The sequence below is a fragment of the Dermacentor variabilis genome, chromosome 7, assembly GCF_050947875.1.
Source record: "Dermacentor variabilis isolate Ectoservices chromosome 7, ASM5094787v1, whole genome shotgun sequence".
Classification (NCBI taxonomy): domain Eukaryota; kingdom Metazoa; phylum Arthropoda; class Arachnida; order Ixodida; family Ixodidae; genus Dermacentor; species Dermacentor variabilis.
In genome coordinates, this window is record NC_134574.1 from 99,378,496 (window position 1) to 99,400,104 (window position 21,609).

Below are 21,609 nucleotides of genomic sequence, written 5' to 3' on the forward strand. Positions count from 1 at the left end.
TCGGCCATCAACGTGGACGAGCTGCATGCAGCCAGCGATCGGGTAGCTAGTCGCAGCGAAATCAGAAGCATGTTTAGGGAACAAGCGTATGTAGTGTGGACCTGATAAAGGTCGAAATATTGGTAAAGGCAACCTGCCAGGAGTTCTACCAGTTCGTGCGATCAGACCGAGCCATTTTAGAGGCGGTTCGATCTGACGAGAAATATGACTTCAAGGAAGTAGAACAAGCGGCGTCGAGTACCTTCCAAGCCCTTAATGAGTAACGTGACGCAGCTGTTCTTGTGAGTGACTATTTTTTTAGTTGTCGAATTTTTCTGTTGATATTAACTGTTTCGTGTCGGAGCACGTGACAGTGGTGCGTAAAATAGTTTCATTTACACACATGTGTATTTGAACTTCTTTTATCAGTTACTCTGTTTCCCTGTTTCAGAGATGGCAAAATATTGCAAGAGAAAATGTCGCGCCATACCCCGCCCCCCTTGCCGGTCAGCGTGTCCCGCATTTCGCTAGTAGGAAGGTGGCTTGATGCGAGACCGTGAAGTTTTCGAGGCTACCGTCCACGCACTACGATGTTTCCACATTCATCTGGAGGTGGCGCAATGGTTTACTAATTTGTCGGTTACCCTCAACATCGTAACTACGTTATCCGTTCGCTGGCGAACACTGCTACGAGCATTTGTTTTGTTTTCTGCTTTGCGCCTAGTAACAGCGACGGGCGGGGTTTTCTTCCTTTGTCTTTTCTTTCTACGCATAGGAGGTTCGACGGAACCAATGGAAGTGTCGCATCACCTGAGGGTAGCTTGGCACCGTCTGTGTGTGTCTACTAAGGTTTTATTTTGGCGACGGAACGTAACCATACTACGGAGCGTAACCATGCTACGGAGCTACATAATTTCGCAGCGAACATCACCTTTCTGCCATGCTAGCACGATTAGTTCGGAAAACGGAAGGATATTACGTCATCTGCTACGTCGGCGAGCAGGTGCCTCTAGGTAATGCCTATAGTCGGCTTCCGCGTTGGCTCGCTAGTTGTTTACCGAGCCGCGGAAGTAGCCAGCCGTCATCGTCACTTTGCAGACGGCAAAAAACGCCCGAGGAGCCGTCTCGATGAGCTGCGCTCCGGGCGCCGTGTAAATTTGATGCCCGAAAACTGGCATCGTGGTAGGGCAGCATGTCCGAGTCCTACGGTGAGTACGACCTCGCGTTTCTGTCTCGCGTTCCTTGCACGGTCGCTCGAAGTGAGGAGAAGAAAGTCCCGCGGCGGGTGTCTCCCCCGCACCGTGCTCACCCCCTCCTTCGCTGGCGATTCGACCAGCTGTGTGTACGGTTTACAGCGGGTTTCTCCCCCCAGTAGGCCTACATCGCTTCTCTCTGCGGCGACGACCTCGTCGACGCTGCGCAGTCTCCTCGTTGTCGGGGGAAAAAGAAAAGCCCGAGCCCCTGACGACATTTTTCTTCTGCTCCGCGCCTGTCGTCTGGACGTCGTCTCGCCTTGGGCTAAACCTAAGTTTTGCACCTGCGAGGGCGCGGCTGGGGCTCCTTTGCCTACTACCACCGGCCGACAGCGCTTGGAAAACGCGTCCTCGCGCCGCGACCGTGCTCGGCGATGCTCAAGCGTAGGAAATCGGGTACGCGAGCCCCCGTGAATCTTTCGCAGCGGTCGGAGACACCGGCGTTTCGGCTTTGCGGCGACGGTCATCTTTTTTTGTTCTTCCGGTTTCGCGGTGTCACGCGAGTTGTTGCCCCGACGCCGGGCGATTGTGGTCTTATTTCCTCGCTGGTCTGGTCGAAAAGTTTGCGATTCCTTACGCTACCCGATCGAGCATATAAGCTCTCGCTATCCATGTGAGGGGATGAAACGTGGCTGTGTGTTTGCCAAGGCTTTACGATTCTCAAAAAGACTTGGATGCCGGCGAGGGTGTGCGTATCGGACGTAGCGAGAAGAGATCGAGATGTGCTTTTCTCGAGGGCGAGGCCCTTTTGGAAGAGACGCGTTGATGTCACAATTCTCTGAACTTGATCCGCTGCCTCTGCTCGCAGGCGAAATGGAGCAACAGAGAGAAAGAGACGCCTTCGTGTTTACCCTGCCACTCGCGATTTTTTTGTTTTGTTGCTGCGTTCACTCCCGTCTGAACGGTAGCTGCCGGAGGCCAACTGACAAGCCGCGCGCGCGGTCGTGACGTGAGACGCGCGTAAACTAATTGCTTCCGCGCTAATCTTGCGCCCGGAAACCCGTTGCGCTTATAATTGTGTTTGCAGGATTAGTGATCCGGCCGCCTCCCGGCTTATTCGATCGGTGTCGCCGTCTGTCTTAATCCCGGTGTCCGTTCCTTTTCGCAGATTACCTGTTCAAGTTCCTGGTGATCGGCAGCGCGGGAACGGGGAAGTCATGCCTTCTCCACCAGTTCATTGAAAACAAGTGTGAGTGACCCTGTTGCCCCTCACCCCCATCCTTTCTCTCTCTTCTATTGTTGCTGGTGGTGGCGAGGTATCAGACCCCCCCCCCCCTCCCCCATCGTCTAGGTGTGTGGAAATGACGGAACGCGGTTTGTCATATGAGCGTCACGTGTTCGTTTGTGAGCACCCCTGCGGAGCGGTGGTGTTTGTCAGCGATAGCAGCATGGCGACCCGTGATGGGGAAGAAAAAAAGTTTAACAGAACGGCGAACAATTGGCGTGCCCATAATGTGACGACCAACTGATGTTTTATAAAAGGGGTAAAGCATGCACGACCAAGTGTTCACGTTTGTGAAATGCAGGTTGCTGTGTTGTGCTCTGACGGGCTAACTTGCTTGGCTGTTGACTGCGCCTTTTGCTTTCCGCTTGTCAACTCCATTGTTCGAAGCAGCTGTGCAACTCACAAGATTACAGAGAAATTACGGGATATCACTTATGCTGCGTGCATGTCGTAAAGCACTAGTGCTGAGGCATTTGACTGGCTGTAGTTGGGGGTTTGGTTGAGGTGAAGTGCAAGACAAAAGTAAGGAATGCTCGACATCTGAGGTAGAGTAAATAGGCTTTGGATTTGCTTTCTTTCATGTGCTTTGCCTCGATTAACGTACGACAGTCACCAGCACTTTTACTGCAGCAGCTTCAAATAGAACTCTGCTCTTACCGTTGATTTGTTCACGCTCAGATTTTGCAACAATATCGTATCTTATGGTTTGCACCATTCGCTGTTACATTTGGCATTCTTGCTTGCTTTGCTCGTTCGGTGAAAAAAGATGTAATACTGCTGTTATGAGAACAGTAAGAGGAGAATTGGGCTGCTACACAAATTAGTTTAGCTGTCGGTCAACATTTAAATGTCCATATGTACCAGGCAGACAATGATGCCTAGTGTTTATTCAACAATGCAAACTGAAGAACGCAATCTCACTGCCAAATTGATCTAGTCATAGGCTCAAAATCTTCTGAATAAAATTGTAGAGTATTGTACATGCTTGCAGTGCTGAAGAAAGGTTCGTCATGACTTGAGCACTTTGGTTTACCCAACTGCTTCATTTTTTTTTCTTCTCCTTTTCCGGATTGTGGGGGAGAGCAGTCAAAGCAGAGTCGAACCACACCATCGGTGTCGAGTTTGGTTCCAAGGTGGTGAATGTTGGCGGCCGGTCCGTCAAGCTGCAGATTTGGGACACTGCCGGCCAGGAACGATTCAGGTGGGCAAGTTTCTCAGTCTGCTGATGGGATCGCTGGTCCTTCATGGCGTTGTAGCAAGGCAGGCTCAGGTGCTGTGTATCGGAAGTTCCCTCGCAACGTGCAAGCCTGTTCGTTTTTTGTTTTCCTCCTCAGTTTGTCGAGTTCATTTTGCTTGCGCGCTTGCTTGCACTGCATATGTCAAAGGGTTAAGTCACCAGCACTATAGTGCATGACAGCTTAATCACACTATGCAAGCACCCATATATTATACGATACGCAGGCCTCAATGTGTCAAGAACCATTTAACCTTGCTAAGTCCTAAATTGTCTTCGCTGTTGATGACACCTCACTTGCAAAAACATGAGAGCTTCACCGCGTGTGAATCCCTGGTTTAGTGGGATTTTCTGCATGCTACAGAGGACCTCCTGTACTTCATTCAGTATGCAGCCAGCAAAGGTATTAAGGCTAGAAGACTTCTCTCTTTCTGCCCGCATTCGAGACCAACAAATTGTGTGTTGCATATGGAATGATGATGTAGGTATGCATCGTGTAACTCAACGTAACACTGTGTCCTACTTTTATGTCTCAAAGGTATTAAGGCTAGAAGACTTCTCTCTTTCTGCCCGCATTCGAGACCAACAAATTGTGTGTTGCATATGGAATGATGATGTAGGTATGCATCATGTAACTCAACGTAACATTGTGTCCTACTTTTATGTCTCAAAAAGTGACGCATTTACAACATGGAAAGCGCTGCGGATCCGAACTAATTTACCACTAAATGAGTGGAGCGACAGAATTATGTGACCAGAGGGCACGGCTGGCGCTCGTGAGCGAAATCTGGTATGTCTTATACCGGCAGCATGAAGGTGCACAAATAATATGTGATTTGACGTAACTTTACATCTGCGAGCTGTAGTTATAATGCCATCCGAAATTGTTATTACGTAAAGAATCGTCATCATCATCAGCCCGGTTATGCCCACTGCAGGGCAAAGGCCTCTCCCATACTTCTCCAACTACCCCGGTCATGTACTAATTGTGGCCATGTTGTCCCTGCAAACTTCTTAATCTCATCCGCCCACCTAACTTTCTGCAGCCCCCTGCTACGCTTCCCTTCCGTTGGAATCCAGTCCATAACCCTTAATGACCATCAGTTATTTTCCCTCCTGATTACGTGTCCTGCCCATGCCCATTTCTTTTTCTTGATTTCAACTAAGATGTCATTAACTCGCGTTTGTTCCCTCACCCAATCTGCTCTTTTCTTATCCTTTAACATTACACCCATCATTCTTCATTCCATAGCTCGTTGCGTCGTCCTCAATTTAAGTAGAACCCTTTTCTTAAGCCTCCAGGTTTCTGCCCCGTACGTGAGTACTGGTAAGACACAGCTGTTATACACTTTTCTCTTGAGGGAAAATGGCAACCTGCTGTTCATGATATGAGAATGCCTGGCAAACCCTAAAGAATGTCCGCACCAAAATCAGCTGCACTGCAAAACTCACGGTGTGAGACTTCCATGACCAGGCTGCTTGTGTAGCTTCCACAACATTGCCTGCTATGTATGAAACGGAGTGTGCATTATAGGCAAGTGGTACTGTGCTTTACTCGTTAAGAGACACCTGCAGGCACGGAATAATTTCGTAAAACTCCAAGCTGACATACTTAGCCAGACACAATGTCATACCGACTAGTTGCACTCTTGGCACCACCAATCTCTGGCAGAATGCCGATTGCAGTGAAAGTTCTTGCTTTTTTTTTTTTACTTGACAAGCGTTGCATGTGTATTGTAACTTAGCGCAGTGATTGTTGTGGACGTCTATCTTGTAAGAATTGTTGTTACGCTTTTTTATGCATGTCCATTGTACCTTGTTCCCGAGGCTCTCTTGTGCCTTATCTACTTAGGCCACTCTGTGATTACGATTGCGCAGGATTTTGAGCACTATCTAATTCTGCACTATCAGCCTATGTGCTATCTGCTTCTTGAAAACAAACAGCCCACGACGTGTAGCCATGGCCCTCTTCAGGCACTGCCTCTTTTCTGCTGCCCAAACATGGGAAAGTGTCAGTTTCGCAGTCCATTTTGATATACATAACTCTAAAACCGCAGTGAAGGGAAGAATAGGATTCAGCAAAAGGGCTTGTGCTTTGTGCTGTTTTTATAATCTTGAGAACATTTGATACAAGGCTAAAGGCCATAGAACTGAAAAGAACGCATTCACACTCAGCTTGTGAATGTTCTCTTGAAATTTTTCCTGGTGTCTTTGTATTGTCATCAGTAATGGGCTTCTGTTCCCACTTCCAAGCATGCTTATTGAAACGGACTTAGTATTTAAATCGCGCTAAATCAGTTTCGGCTAGCGGAGCATTCTTTGAGAACTCACTTGCTCATGCCCTCCTCTACACTTTTTTCTCTCTCTCTCTCTTTTCTTTAAGAAAAGAACTAATCATGAGCAATAAAATCAAAAACCATATGTTGTTTCTGTCTTGAATTTTGTGCCTGAACCCTTGGCACCAGCGATGTCGGTGTGTTGTCATGGGTTACGATGTATTACAGCTACAGCATTTAAGACCTCAAAACTGGGTTTGCTGTGTGCGTCCTTTGTAATGTGGGTAATGATGGCCATCAGCATTATTGCATCATTAACGTCAGGTCATTTCGTCCTCTGCTTCACTCTCGCTGTAGAGCAGAAGTGAAACAAACACGCTTCATTCTACTGGTTGCTTTCGAGCGTTCTAAGGTGCTCTCCCAATGACGTTTACATTTGGCTGGTCAAAATCGAGCACTCGGAACAGATTTGTGTGGTTCATTAACAACTCCGCGCTCGGGTGCAGTCTCGCCTGCAAGGTGGGAGCGCTACCGAGATCCGACAGAATTCCAATCACTTGGCAGCTCCTATTGCTCTGTGAACAGCTGAGCGTTAGGATCGGGCACGCGTTCGTGTGGGCCTCAATGTCGAGAGGCCTCCGTGTCACTGCAAACAGGTTTGGAGTGCAGTAGGGGCCAGTCGAATGTACTGTTAGCCACTGGCACAGGGATTGTGATGCATGTCCGAGGCCATGTGAAGTTAGGAGCTGGATACGCTAACTGCAGGACCTTCGTGCACTTTTGGCACTTCATAATTTGCGCGACATTTTGTGCCCACACAGACTTCTGTGCACTGTATTTTCGAAGCAAAAACAGATAATACTGTAGCAAACAAGCACAACAGCGCATTCATCGCTACGCGGAAGTTTTTCAGGAGATGGCAGTGCGAACAGTGAGAGCTTGCTGCTGCCAGAGTAAATGAATGCAAAGCTGGAGAACTCGCTGGAGTCTCCCGATTTTAACGTTTCTTTCTGCTTCTTTTTTCTTCTTTTTAATGCAATAAGTGATACAGCCATATTTTTGGTAAGCCGCCCCTTGTTTCAGGCAGCTGTTGAAGGAAAGGTTGTGTGTGTGCATATGAGAGTAGGTGTAGTGCACTTGGGAAAAACAATTGAATCATGAATGATCCCAGTGTGGCAGCAGGTGCTTGCTGCAGGTCAAAATGCACCAGTAGCAAAGTTGATAGTCGTTTTCACCGTTATGTCTTGGGGTGATGGCTGTTGCTTCACCATTCCGGTCTGTAGCATGAGGTCAAGCATTTGAGCCTCGGCAGTTGCAGTGCCATTCTGCAGATGCAGAATGCGGTCACCTGTGTGCTTGCAATTAAGCTAAAACTAGATAATTAATCTAGAGACCTAGGGATAATCCAGGGATAATTAATCTAGAGACCTCTGCCAGCTGTCTCCTGTGGCACACATGTTTTACTGTGATGTATACATGTAACTCAATCAGTCATTAATCATTTATTGCTTCTCTCGTTTCCATTGAAAGTGAGCTAGTTGTCGGAATGAGATGGAACATCCACGCAACCAATGACATTGCGGACTCATCACGGTGGCTCAGTGGCTGCGACAGTCTGCTGCAAAGCACGAAGCTGGGAGTGCCATTCTTGGCCATAGGAGCTGCATTTCTGTGGGGGTGCAATAATGCTCACTTGCTGTACTCTCGGTGCACATTAAGGAACCCCAGGTGGTCGAAGTTAGTCCGGAGCGCTCCACTAAAGTGCCCTTTGTAACCCATCGTGCAGTTTCGGGATGTTAAACCCCACAATGTAATCGTGCCTCCTCCCATGGGGAGGGAGAGGCCTGGCATGCTCTGGATTGTTTGTTTGTGATTTGTTGTGCTTGCTGCATGTTGATGTTGTTGCTCTGGAGCGGTATTCTTGGTCGATTGCCTTCTGTGGAGACTGATTGACTGAGCCAGTGAACAGAACGCCCGTTGCTCTAGGGGGCCATCGAGCCAGGCGCCACGTCGCACCAAAGTATCTCTGAATGTGATAGACCGAGAATATGGCCCCCTAGGCCAGTGTTTTTCGTCTGGTCTTGGTAAAGATTGTGTATGTAACTTGAAGAATGGATGGGTGGCTCCAAACCCTTCGGTTTATTTCAAAGCTTAGAAGGTTTTCGCTTACTGTGCAACTACATATGTTGCCATGGGATTCTCTCTCCAGGTCTGTGACCAGGAGCTACTACCGAGGAGCTGCGGGTGCCTTGCTGGTGTACGACATCACGAGGTAGGTGACTCGCATTGGAAGCTTTGCTTTCAGTTTTAGGGACCGGGGCTGTCTGGCCATAGAAGTTTGTTCTACATGTGTGTTGCTATGGTAGCATAGCCGTTGAAGCTGTACGGACCGCAGTTTGAGAGCTTGCGTTGAGCACATAGAGGGGTCAGGTTGATTTTGTGGCCAAGGGAGATTGGATGGCGCAAGCTTGGGAGCGCAAATGCCATAAATGTACAGATGGCCATAAATAAAGGGTGTTTATGGTACTATGCAGTAATACATCTAATTTCAGAGACATAAGTGAACACAAAATTAACAGGAACGAGGAAGGACACAAACATGTACCAACTCGACCACCTGCACACATTGCTAGCATATGTGATGCGTGTCTAGACTGTGAGATGAGCTGTCAGCATGCAGGCAATTTAATTGCACGCTGTCACTGCAGCATTGTCCAGTGCAACCAGAGTTGTACCAACTACTTCGTTTACGGTATCTGGGAGAATGTTTATTGATGTGTGGTGCTTAGACCGCACGGTGTCCTTCGAGAGCGTTTGAAGTGGCCTGTGGGGACAGGTGTGTCAGGAATGCCATTGAATTCACTCCGCAGTTGCCAACAGCAGCTTTTGTTATGCACTCACCGTATTTACTCGCATAATGATCGCACTCGCGTAATGATCGCACCCCCTAAATTTTGTAGTCAAAATTCAATTTTTTTTTAGTGTTCTTATGTAATGATCGCACCCCAAACTTGCCGCAGCGATATGTTGTGTGCCAAGACTAGCTAATATTGGTCGCGCTTACCATCTGTCGAATGCTACGCGAACGACTCTTCAAGACAAACCAAGCAATCTGCACGCGCCAAACATTCTTAAGTAGATGCCCCATTTCATCCCTTTCATCACTTTCCGGACTTCCATGACAAAAAGAGGTACTACCAAACTTGCCTTTATTATGGGTGGGATTTATAATGGTTGTGGTCAACAACAAAAAAGGCGCCTTTCGATTCTTCTCATCTGCACTCGTTGGCACGCAACAAATCACGAGTGGCAACGATAGTAGCCACGTTTACACTGATATGTTTAAAGTGTACCCTATTCATACGCTGACGCTTGTAACACAGCTAAGATATTCGCCCACCCTTAGCGGAAACGTGCCGTATTGGGATAGTAGTGAAGACAGATGCCGCAGATTCCGCAGCATGCCGGCCATGCGTTTCTATGTCACTGGCAGCTAAGCACGCCCATCTGTTTCTGTCCCCTCAAAGTGGACATGGCTACGTTATTGCCGCAAACTATATATTAATTATATTATTAATTACTGATACGGAAGACACTGTTTCAGTGCACATAATACACTCATGAGAAGAAAAAAGAAATCTCGTTCGGCTTGCTCCGCCGGCCGCCATTTTTGTTTTGGTGTCCTGCAGCAAACGCGGGATGAAAAATTTTTTTTTCTTTCCCGGGAAATTTAATCGCACCCATGATTTTGCTTCAATTTTTCTGACAAAAAGGTGCGATCATTATGCGAGTAAATACGCCAGTGGCCCCAGAGCTTTCTACTTGAGGGTTTTTGCTATTGGCTACTTCTGGCAACTTTGAAACTCAACATAGCGATATTAAGCACCTGGATCAGTATGAAAGCATTTTTGTGTGATTCAATTTCTATGAGAATCTTTGTTTATTTGGGTCATTTTAGCCTAGAAATAACTAAGGCACCAGTCTTTTTTTGCACAACATAGATTTATAATTTCATTGACAACTTTTTAAACCATTCATCACTATTTAAACTATTCCAGCCATCTCTATATATGTGTGAGCTTGTAAGAGACGGGTTTTATCCTTGGCTTAAACAAGCTGCGTTGTGATGTAAATTTTCTTACTTAAGTGTTCCACTGTGTTTGTTCGCTTTTGGATATTCCATGCCATCTATTTGGGCATGTTTGAAAGGGACCGTGAAACAATTCTGATGATTATGTACAAATGTGCGGAGTCAGTAGGGTAGATCCTTCTAATCATTAAGAGACAAGTTAAAGCCCTCCAATTAAGGCATGTAAGTTATTATAAGGTTTTAAAAATGTGTGCCACTACCAATTGCAGCGGCGCCTCTCCCCTGCATTTTCAGCCTTCCCCTTCCTACGCTGTGTAGCGTGGGTGAGTGGTGTTACTTGGGTGAAGGATCTGATTGGCTACCCATGTAATGTCATCCTGCACCCTTAAGAATGGATGCCTCATAATCATATTTAGGTTTTGGCACTTAAAACCCTAGAATTTTTTACCCTTAAAAAGTACACAAACGCCATAAATCTAGGTGTTTCTTGAAACCAATCTCCCACTTCCGTCTGAGAATGCAGATCGCCTGCTGCAACTCTGGCAATGACAGCCGATACGATGCGGAGGGATTCTCGCATCATAATAGGAGCTGCGGTGCCTTCTGTGGCGGCAGGAACATGAGTGGTACCGCTGTATTACCCTCGTCTGGTACTGCAGATGAGAGCAGGGACTAAGCTGCAGCAGCTACACACTGCAGAGGACGCGAGCCTCGCACATCAAACTTAATGACGACCTCCTTGCTCAACAACGGTGGCCATCCGTAGTTTTGATAAAAAAAAAGCACGTTCAGCGGTAACTGCAGGTTCCATGTTTGTCTGTGAGGCATGTTTTTATATATGATTGGTCCAGAATGGGAGACAAATGCGCTAACAAGCCAAGATGGGAAAAAATTCAGCAGCCATTCCACTCTGTGAATGTGGATGACTAGCGAAGCTGTATAGATGGTGTAATGTAAAACACAGAGATACATAAATGCAAGTTGCAACGGCTTTGTGGTCACTATGGTAGACGACCAAGGGTTCGATAACGACGATGGACAGGTTCCTGGCAAACATTATAAATTGCCTATTTCACCACATTCACAAGTTAGCTGCAACGCTTATTTTTTTTTTTTCGTTGGTGGCTACAAAGAAATCTTACGAGTGCAATATAGAGACAGTCATAAAAGATATGCATTATGAGATATTTGCATGTTATCAGGCGATTATCAAACCTAAATAACACCGGAAACAGGTACTTTATAGATTGTACATAGCATATACGCTTGCAGCAATGCGGCGGTGTACGTCCCTTTTCGCTTTATGAAGCACAAGCCAGCGAACATTGCACGTAATGCCGCTGTCTGTGGCTGAATCTTTCGTGCAATGTTTGTCTTGAAATTTTGATTATTTTAGCCTAGGCTTAGCGAGAAAAGCTGGTTATGAAAGAGACATGGAACACACTCGGTTCCAATCAACCAGAAGTCAACACTTGCGTCGCCGCTTGAAGGAGGCAGGACATATAGCAATGGCCGCACAATCTAAAAGTTGAGGGTAGCGCCGCTGCTTGAAAGGAGGTTCATCTTTAACCACCATACCTGTGTTGGTGTAGCGTGCCGACGCAAAATTCTTGTGAAAAAGCCCTCATTGAGAGATACATAGTGTCTAGGCCGTTTCAGGGACCCTTTAAAACTGTGCTTGTTTGTCTGGAATAATCCTTTTGGCTGCCCTGTACTTGCTGAGCACCCTTTTTTTTTTTTCCCCCATTTTACCATTATCTGGTAATGTTTATATACAGAGGTTTTGAGTGGGTATATTTAGGCAACCTTTCTTGCTGTTCTGTCGTCCATTCCCGACTCCCGCAGTCGGGAAACGTACAATGCCCTGACGAACTGGCTCACGGATGCGCGCACTCTGGCAAGCCCCAACATCGTCATTCTGCTCGTGGGAAACAAGAAGGACCTGGAGGATGACCGCGAGGTCACCTTTCTTGAGGCGAGCCGGTTTGCCCAGGAGAACGGTATATGCTCCTCTACCTCCATCTGTTTTTGAAAAAAAAAAAAGCGAAGACCTTCTTTTGACAATGTTCCCAGCCTTTGCTGACTGTGGCTGCTAAGACCTTTCTTCTGTACTTGTGTGTCCAGAGCGTTCTTGAACCCTCCTTGAGTTGTGCGACCGTGCCTCTCAGTCTGACTCGTTTTGTGTCGGGCAGTAGTGACAGCACTGCAGTCGCCAACTATTAAAGGTGTATCGCAGTGAAGCGTGTCATACGCTTGAGCAAGGCCAATCTGGAGCGCACGTCTGGTGCTCTACTTTAGCAAGGTCTTTTGCATGTGCTCTAGCATTCAACGAACTAAGCATCTTGAAGGAATTTAGCTCACATTCACCGTGCACATTTACAGGAGATGTGAAAACACTGCCTCCCTACTTCTTCGTCAGTGTTTCAACATAACTGGAATAGCCTCTGGCACTTATGAATTTGTCGCAGGCAGTGCCTGCTGACGTGTTTTCCATAGTTAGTCACCAAGTGAAAATGCCATTATTGTCCCTGTCGTAGGTTGTGCAAGATGAACATGCTTTCTGTGAGATTGTGTTCTTGCTGTCTTTGTGCATTCTCTCATCTCGGTTGCCTAGTGGTTACTGAACTCACCATCGAGTTAGTCTTGAGGGGCCACTCTACGTCTCCTTTGCAGAGCTCATGTTCCTGGAGACCAGTGCCCTGACGGGCGAAAACGTGGAGGAGGCGTTTCTCAAGTGTGCAAAGACAATACTGGCCAAGATTGAGTCTGGTGAGTGGTTGACATGCGTGTGTGGCTCATCTGAAGATGTACTCACTCGCAGAAGAAAGAGCGAAGGCTCAGCATGGTTCATTTACGCAGCAAGATGGAAACTATCAAAACTGGCATAGCTGACAGATAAATGAAGCAGATTGATTCTCGAACCCTACCAAGTTCATAGGAATGTTGGTGGGAAACACTCTTTATAAATTAAACATGTACAGTAAAAGCTCGTTAATTCGGATCTCATGGGACCGGGAAAAAATGTCAGAATTATCTGAATGCCGGATTAACGAATGAACAGGAAAAACATTAAAGTCAAAGAAGCGTACCTTTATTTACTGAAGTATTTCGCAACAGTCATCTGCTTTTTCGCGCAGATTCCGGCTGACATCACAATTTTTCTTAACTCCTCCAAGTGGCCAACAGCCCGCAAACTGTCGGAAGTGCTCCGGCAAACGTCCTCAAATATCAAAAGTGCCTCCGTGACTTCTCATACGGTGCAATGAGGCCGTGGCTGCACCTCCTCGCATGACTCTACGTCTGAATCATGGTCTTCCCGGGCGCCCGTGGCATCATTAATAATTTCCTCATTGGTCAGGAGACCATTCGTGACGACAAAATCATCAATCGCGATGTAGTCCTGAAGGGTCACATCTGTGGGGAAGGACAGCATCGAAGGTCGGGGAGTCATGATCAATGGACTCGACTGACACCTTGTTGGCTACTGCCGCATGCTCAAGCCTCACAAAACCGCTGTGCCAAAAACAGTTGGTGATGACTTGCGGAGGTGTATTTTTCCACACTTTGGCAATGATGTGCACTGCGCCGAGTAAGCCCACTTCATGCAGCTTTTCCAACTTCTGAGCATAAGATAATTCGCTGTAGCAGGTGCTTTCAGTAATTCGACTTCACGTAGTGAATGATAACCCTGGTCCATTGGCTGAAGGTCACATGTAGTGTTGGGCAGCAAAAAAACTACGTTGACACTCTTCAGTTTGACTGTACAGTTATGTGCACTGCAGCCCTCAACAACCATAATTATCTTGCTGTCCTTAGACGTGAAGTGCCGGCCTAACTGCTGCAGCCAGCTTCCAAAAAATGTCCGAGGTCATTCAAGCCTTCCTAAGAAGTTCGCTGTGTACTTGACAGGAAGGCTTTTGATGTCTTTAAAACAATGCGGCTTATGCGCCTTCCCGATGACAAGTGGCAAGCGCTCCGTGCCAGTCATATTGGCGGCAAGAAGCACAGTTATCTTTTGCTTGCACTTTTTGCCACCAATGCACGGGTCCCCTTTGAAAGTCACCAACTTGTAGGGCAGAGCTCTGAAAAATAAAGCAGTTTCGTCTGCATTGAACACGTCACATGGTTCATATGCAGCGATATGCTCAAGCAGCTTCAAATTTTTCCCCTAGGTGGTCACGCTTTCATCAACGCTGCCCTTTTCACCACACACTCTTCTGAAGCTCTGAACGAGTCATTGTTCATCATTGCAGCGTACTTCTCACCTTGTGCCATGTCCGCTCAAAGGCAGATGTCCGTGTCCGCTCAAAGGCAGATGCGCATTGCGACAGTCAGTAACCCACTGGAGCAAAGCTTCTTCGAGCTGGGGATGAGCTGTGGTTTGCAACCGCTTTCTTGATGCATGAAACTCCTCGCTTTTGAAGGCTTGAAGAATCTGTTCATTTTTATGTAGGTTCCAAACGTGCTCTGCTTCACGTTGTACTTGGTCATAACATGCTGTCGCAATTCGCCGTTCTTCAAAGCCTGCAAAATTTCCACCTTAGTCGCCAAGTTCTTGACTTAGTACTTCTGCCGCTTTGCTGGCGTTGCCATCACTGTAGTGCATGATGGTGGTGGCATGCAAAACACGGTCACTACGAAAAAAGAAAACTCCACAAGAAGAGACGATACCGCCTCAACAACACAAGGGAAAAAGGCATCGAAGGCGCAGTGGAGCGAAGAAAGAAGACACTGGCGTTTGGTGAAGCTGCGATCGCCCCCACTAATTGATGACAATGGTGATGCCTCTCAGGTTTCGGTTTCACTCCTGTGGTGCCAGCGCTGCTTTACCACACTTTCATGTAGTGGCAGCCATCAGCATTTGTCCGAATTAAGCAGTGCGGGGCCGAATTCTGACGAATTAACGAAGGTTTGGTCCCATAGACTAACATGCACTTATAGAGCCGTCCGAATTATCCAAATTTCTGAATTAACGGGAGTCGCATTAATGAGCTTTTACTGTCTCAAACGTGAAGACATGCTGAAGCATTACAGTCAAACCCACTTATAAAAATATTCAAGTTCCACGAAAATTCCCGTTATAACAGACAATTGTTATAACTGGTTTGCATGAAAAAAATATAATCAAAATGGGGGATGCTGTAGCTGTTCAGTGAAAACTATAATGGCAGAGTAGGCCAACTACGTCGCGGCCACATGACCTCCACACTAGCTTCTCTGCCAGGGTGTCAATAACTAATACGCCTGTAATAAAGTTTATGTACTTCTCGCTATAATGGCAGGAGAGCCAGTTCTCCTCCCCACCACCTCCCTCCATCCGGCTTCTGATTGTATGGACTCATTTGTGATTGGAGCGTGTGTGAACAGCACACGCTCCAGTCGTGTGTTAACAAGCCGTGGCTGTTGGCGTTCAAGAATGGCACTGCTATAATAACTGCAAAGAGGGGTCATGAGTGGAGAGTGACATACAAGCCCCGCCGAGGCATCGCTTTGGTGGCCCCAAAAGGCGCCTTATTAAAAAATTCGGGAATGTTGCCGTGGCAACATCTCGGCTTTAGAAATCCAGAAGAAAGGCTGGGACGAGATAGCGACGAGCATCTCGCCATGTGCCTCCCACTGGCTTGCACGAGAAAACCATGTGTCCGTTGGCCTTGCTTGCTTTACGCGAAGCTTGCAGACATCCTTCTCCAAGACATCCAGGGGCTCCACGTAGTGCAGCGGAAGGTCCCTCGTGAAAACAAGCCCCTGAAGGACTGAATCATCTACAGGGCCTCTCACGGGAACAGTGTTGAGGCAGAGAGACTTCATCGTTATAACTGATGATGCAGCATAGGGGCATTGTAGTAAGCAGATTATTTCCCCATAGAAAACATAGAAAAGTTCATGGTGCAGCAGCTTTGCATTGGTATAACCAATATATTGTTAAAACCGGTATCATTATAAGTGGGTTCGACTGTATCCAAACAAGATCGCCTGTTGGTGCCTGCGGTTGGTAGCTGAAATGTAACACTTAAATGCAGACTGGACTGTGTTGATTGTTTTCTTTTGCATAGCAGTTTATCACACGAATAATTAGGCCATGGAGGCAGCTTTGGAGTAATAAATGTCACATTCTTTAATTCATTTGTCATTGCACCGTAGAAGCAGCTGTTAGCGCCCGACCTAGGAGAGGCACTCAAAGACTGAGCATAAGCGTTTCTCTCGTGAGCTGCGTATTGGCTATGCTGCTGGGTGCTGTGCTCTTCTTAGGCCTAACAAGTGTACCCACATCAGAGATTTACTAGGTACTCTGATCCTAAATGAGGAGTGCCTCATCTGGCACCTTGCTACTTCCGGCCTTTGAAGTCCCTCTCTCAGGCACAGTTGTTTGTTGAGCTTGTTGACAGGAATGGATGTCTAATGGCCACAGTAACATGGGCATGGTAACCATGGTAAACCTGAAGATTTGTTTAGGCTTGCAGCTGTTATATCTACACAGGAGCTGACGTTCCTGTCTTTAAGGTTGCAGAGCCACCCATCACTCAATTTAAAGCATTTCATGTTCACTTGAAGTGGCAAGAGTCTCAACGTTTTGCTCCAGGATGTCGCCTAACGCCACGTCCTGCTTGGCAAATATGGATTTTAGCCACACGGCAAATATGGATTTTAGCCACACGAGAAGGCCTGCCGCAGTAGCTTAGTGGCTATGGCATGGCTCTGCTAAGCTCGAGGTCGTGGGTTCAATCCCGGCTACAGCAGCCGCATTTCGATGGGGGTGAAATGCAAAAAAAAATGTTCTTCTACTTAGGTTTTGGTGCCCATGAAAGAACCCCAGGTAGTCAAAAGCCCCCCCTCACACACAGACACGCACTACGGCAGGCCTAATAATTTTGATCTCTTCACAGGTGAGCTAGACCCTGAGCGCATCGGATCGGGAATCCAGTACGGCGAGGCAACGTTGCGCAAGCTGAACCGCTCGCAGCAGCAGAGGCGCCCAGGTGCAGAGTGTTCTTGCTGATGTCAAGATGTGACCCGCTTTTGTTCCGCGACGCCTGTCATCTGCCCCCCTTCTCAACACGGGGGCGCCCTCTTCTCTGCACACCCTCGGGAGGACAAAGGCTGCAAGCTGCAGCTGCTGCAGCGTGCACCGCAGCATTCTTTGTTTGCCGATTCTCAAGTGTCTCCCCCTATCCTGTCTTTTTTTTTTTTAAACCCTCGTCTCGTTTCATGTTCTTGATTACGAGCTGTCTTCCTCATTCGTCTCTGTTCTGGTGTGTCTTTTTGCTTTTAGCCCCTGAGGAGTACCCGCTTCCCCGCCCTTTCTCTGTCTGATGAAAGCGTACGCTCAGAAGAGCCGTGGAAGATTATACTGGGAGGACTAGGAGACTTTTTTTTTTTTTCTTTCCCTTTACACGGACGTTTTGCTCATACCGCTAGGGTTGTTCTTTTTTAGTGCATTTATGTTTGCATCAGGCAGCGTCTGCATGTCTATAAAGCTTTCCTGAATTGGACCTGTTCTTGATGTGGCTGATTTAGCCGTTGCAGCACCGGGTCTCCGTTCCTACCAGTCTGATGACCGCTTAGTGTGTAACTTCCAAGAGTGCCACGCATTAATATGGTGGGGTGAAGCACATCAGGAGTTTGAAGAGAGCTTTGATTTGAGTGCAACTACGCTAATCTATGATCCCCCCCACCTGCACTTTTCTTTCTTTTTTTCCTTTGTTTCTTTTCTGACTTTTCGTAATCAAGTGTAGAATTAGGAGTTATGTCTTTCATGGCCATTTTTAAGAGTTACACAATCCGCATACTAAACCACTTTCGTCTTTAAAATGTGGAGGCTTTTTTTTTTTTTCATATGTTTGTGACAGTCACGTTGGTGGTGCATCTACATTGTGGTACTACGTGTCGTCAGGTGCAGTTCTCAGGGGTGGCCAGGTGGGAAAGCTTGTGGTTTTCGTGTCAGGGAGTTTGTTGGTTTACCTCATCTGGCATGCCATCATTGGCTGCGATGTTTTTTATGGGCAAAGCCCGGATTGAGATCTGCAAGATTCGTACTTTGGCAACTTTTATCCAAGGTTTGTGCGGGGCTCTTAAACTTTTAGTGAGTCCTGCTTGGGAGCGTTCACACAAACATCGGAAGGGTTGCGCGCCATTGTACACTAGAGCCTTGTTTAAGCTTTGTTGGGCGCAACATATCATTGGATGGGGAGAGAGAGTGTCTTGTCCCAAAGATGATGCGGAGGTGTTTGGTCAAGTTCATCTGATTGTGCTTTTGTTCTCGCTGTGTGCTGTTTTTGCAAGTCCAGCAACGGTCACTTTGCAGGAAATGGGTGGAACACTTTTCTTTTGCGACGAGTTTCGGGAGCTTGCTGGTAAATGGATGACAGGCTTTCGGTGGAAGCAATCAAAGCTGAATTGAAGGGCACATGCGAGACCAGGACCAAGAAAGCTTAAATCCCATGGATGGAGGTGCTGGTCACTGTGGAAAAGTGATTTAATGTAGTTTCAAGTCACTGGAAGAGAATGGCTGGACAGTTAGTTCCCGTAGCTTATGTTTGTCTAGTCAGATAGTCCCTCTCGATTCTTTTTTTTTTCCTTGTTCCACTAAAGGCAAGTGTTGTCAAGTCTGATAACTCCTCGCTTTGCTGCTGCCAATAATGCAGACATCAGCAACGAAAGCTGTGAGCATTTTCTTCATAAATTTCTGTCTGCATTTCACTTGGGACATGTGCATCCAATTGTGGCTTCTGAATGCTCTGTATTTATTTTACGATGTAGATCTGTATGTGTGTGTGTGCCTTTTTTTTATCAAGCCTGCGCCGTTAGTACTGCAAGGACGGCCTGAAGCTGTTGGAAGCACATGTACCACGTGAGAGTCTGACCTGGAAGCACTCTCGTTCTATTCTTGTGTGGGTTTCTCAAGTTTCACGTGCTGTGCGAGTAATTGCCATCGTTTGTTTGGTGAAAGCAGTGACATATAATTCCGCTCACCTTTATTATCTAAGCTTACTCTTTTAAACATTCCATCTGACTGAAGCGCAGGCACTCCCTCTCCTTCAGTTTCCATGCTTGATTGCCTTGAGAGATGCGGGGAAGGACCGAGCGTAAACGATGTAACGTGCAATAACGTGGAGACTCGCTCTCGGGGGTGTTTGTGGGGCTGCCGGGTGTGCCACAGTTTTCTAGCCCCCTGAGCAACTTGGTGCACTTTTTGTCCCGGCTAAAAAAGGACAATGTGCTGGAGTTGGGGGGAGAAAAAAAAAATGTTGCCTTGGAGTTTTAGGAGCTCAACATCTTTAGTGTAGTTACAAAAGCATGGCGTCTGTAAGAGGCACGGAAAAATTAAAAGGAAGAAAAAAAAGGTAGTGCGAATTTCGCTATGTGCATGCTTTGCCTAGCAGTAGCTTTTGCCGCTGCAGAATGACAGGAAAGCTTCTGCAGCCAAAGTGACGCAGCATCACGAAGGCTCTTGCAAGACTGCTTGCTGGTGCAGATTAGCCATTGCGTCTGCCAGTTTAGCTCCGAAGCTAGCTGCTGTTAATCCAAGCATGATTTGACTGCGCATCTAAGCTCCTAAAGCCTTCAATGACGGGCATGTAAAGCTGCGCAAGGCCAATACAATCGGGAACTCTGCTCTGGGTTCTTGGTTATGAAAACGGTGCTGGAGACACTTTCAGGAGTCTTCACAAAAGTGAATGATAAAGGACACTGCTACAACATATTAAACCAGAGGCAAATTTAAACATTTGCTGAATTGCAAGATGAAGAAAGAAGAAAAAGACCCTGCAACTTCTGTAGTCATATCCACATGAAAAGAGGCCAAGTATGCAAAAAAAACATGCAAGATTTGTAATGTCTTGCTGTTTCTGCTATGGTTGCTGTTTTGGGTGTGGAAATTCAAAAGGGAAAGCTCCGCCATAACAAGCATCTGGGCTTTTCCTTTCTCCTGTTGTATACCATCTCCCTGCGGAACAAGTGTCGAGAAAGTTAAAAAAGCATATTCTACCAGTTTTGTCCGACATTCCGCCAGCGTCCGTTTGGAAGCACAATTCTCGAATCTGGGGGCAGATATTTGACAAGCATTCGAGACTGCAGACATTGCTGAACACTGCTTTTGCAAGAGAACCTTCCTGGTGTCTGCGCGCTATGAGTTCCTCACATTAATTTCGTTCTAAGCGCACTCGTTTAGCATGAAGGTGCACGTTGCTCCCTCCTCCCGCACATGCGCACACACACACACATTGCATTTACACATGGCCGAGCACATGTTTACACGAGGTGTCTCTAACCAATGTACTACAGCCGCTGCACAACAACTTTGGTTGTGATCGATAGTGTGCCTCTTTACTGTGATTTGGTTTTCGGTTCGTGTAAACCACAATGTCGTGTATCTTCCTTTTTTTTTTTTCCCCCTTCAAGTTCATGTATCGTCGAACGACGTTTGGCGGGTGCGCTCTTTGAGTGTTATGTTCTCGGTACTTGGGTACAAGAAGCAGTCATTGTTAAGGCTACCAGTGTTATTTTCGAGCCTCTCGTCAACACGCGTACACACTTTAATATATACATATTATATATACAACAGACATTAAATATATATATATATAGGTAGCAGCTGACATTCTGTATATAAGATTTATCTTTTAATAAAATGATGCAGCAGTTCAGAAATGCTGGTTGGCCGGTTGTCTTTGATCTTTGTGTCACACTGCTTTTGTCCGGACATGTCTGTGCTAGCGCGGAACACTCGGTGTTGCAAAAGGCAAACGCTTATTGGTATGGGTTGGGCGAATGTTCATAGTTTTCGAATAACAAATTGAATAGTCACTGTTCATAGCTACAGATATTTCTTGAATAGTTGCGCTAAATATTTCAGAACGTCAACTGTGCCCAATTAAACGTAACACTGGAACAAAAGTAGCGTAAGTGTCACCCTTGCAGGCATATGATAGTCGTAAAACATGAGAACTTGCACAACAGAACAGGCTTTGTCGCTTAGGTAGCCATACTTTACAGGCGATAGAGCAATCATTTGCATTCTCTGAAGAGTTCTGTGTATGCAATGTTACGTCTCTACACCACAAAGGCGTTAATAAGACGTTTGCCACGAGGCAAACCTCCACCCATCCATTGGTGCCTATCCACACGTCAATGCAGTGTGGACACCGAGTGGCGGCGGGTCCACAAAAGGCCGCTACCCCCTTCACGACCTGACAGCCTGAACTAATGATGAGGGGGGCCAAAATCAAGTGCCACCGAACCACGATGGCGACCTTGGTTGCTATCCTGCCACATATACCATACCATCGTGCTTCGGAGGCGGGGTTACTGCGGAGCGTTGCGATAGCATGGGCAGGGTATCGCAACAGATTTGACGATTGTGATTTGCTGCTAGACAGTCTTCAGATTCCCTAGTCGACTCGCCTGGGAAGATGACGGTATTGAAAACGGAGAGTTTCATGCAGTAGGGACAGAGGGCCCTGATGTGAAATCGGGATGTTTAACTTGCTCCTGCATGGAGTGGGCTTCCGTAACTGGAGCCGTGTAACAAAGCCAATAAACTGTTTTTTCCTTCA

At 46.8% G+C, this 21,609-nt stretch overlaps 1 protein-coding gene across 2 annotated transcripts; it reads left to right on the plus strand.

The window, feature by feature from the left end:
• Positions 1 to 1,031: 1,031 nt before the first annotated feature.
• Positions 1,032 to 21,609, plus strand: Rab4 (RAS oncogene family member Rab4). 2 transcript variants are annotated; one of them, XM_075698846.1, is made up of 7 exons: positions 1,032 to 1,187; positions 2,341 to 2,421; positions 3,544 to 3,658; positions 8,177 to 8,239; positions 11,903 to 12,057; positions 12,731 to 12,826; positions 16,942 to 21,609. In XM_075698846.1, the coding sequence occupies exons 1-7, from the start codon at positions 1,172 to 1,174 to the stop codon at positions 17,052 to 17,054; spliced, it is 639 nt and encodes a 212-aa protein (XP_075554961.1). In that variant the 5' UTR covers positions 1,032 to 1,171; the 3' UTR covers positions 17,055 to 21,609. The 2 variants fall into 2 exon arrangements, with proteins under 2 accessions (XP_075554961.1, XP_075554960.1); XM_075698845.1 differs by lacking the exon at positions 1,032 to 1,187 and adding an exon at positions 1,357 to 1,628.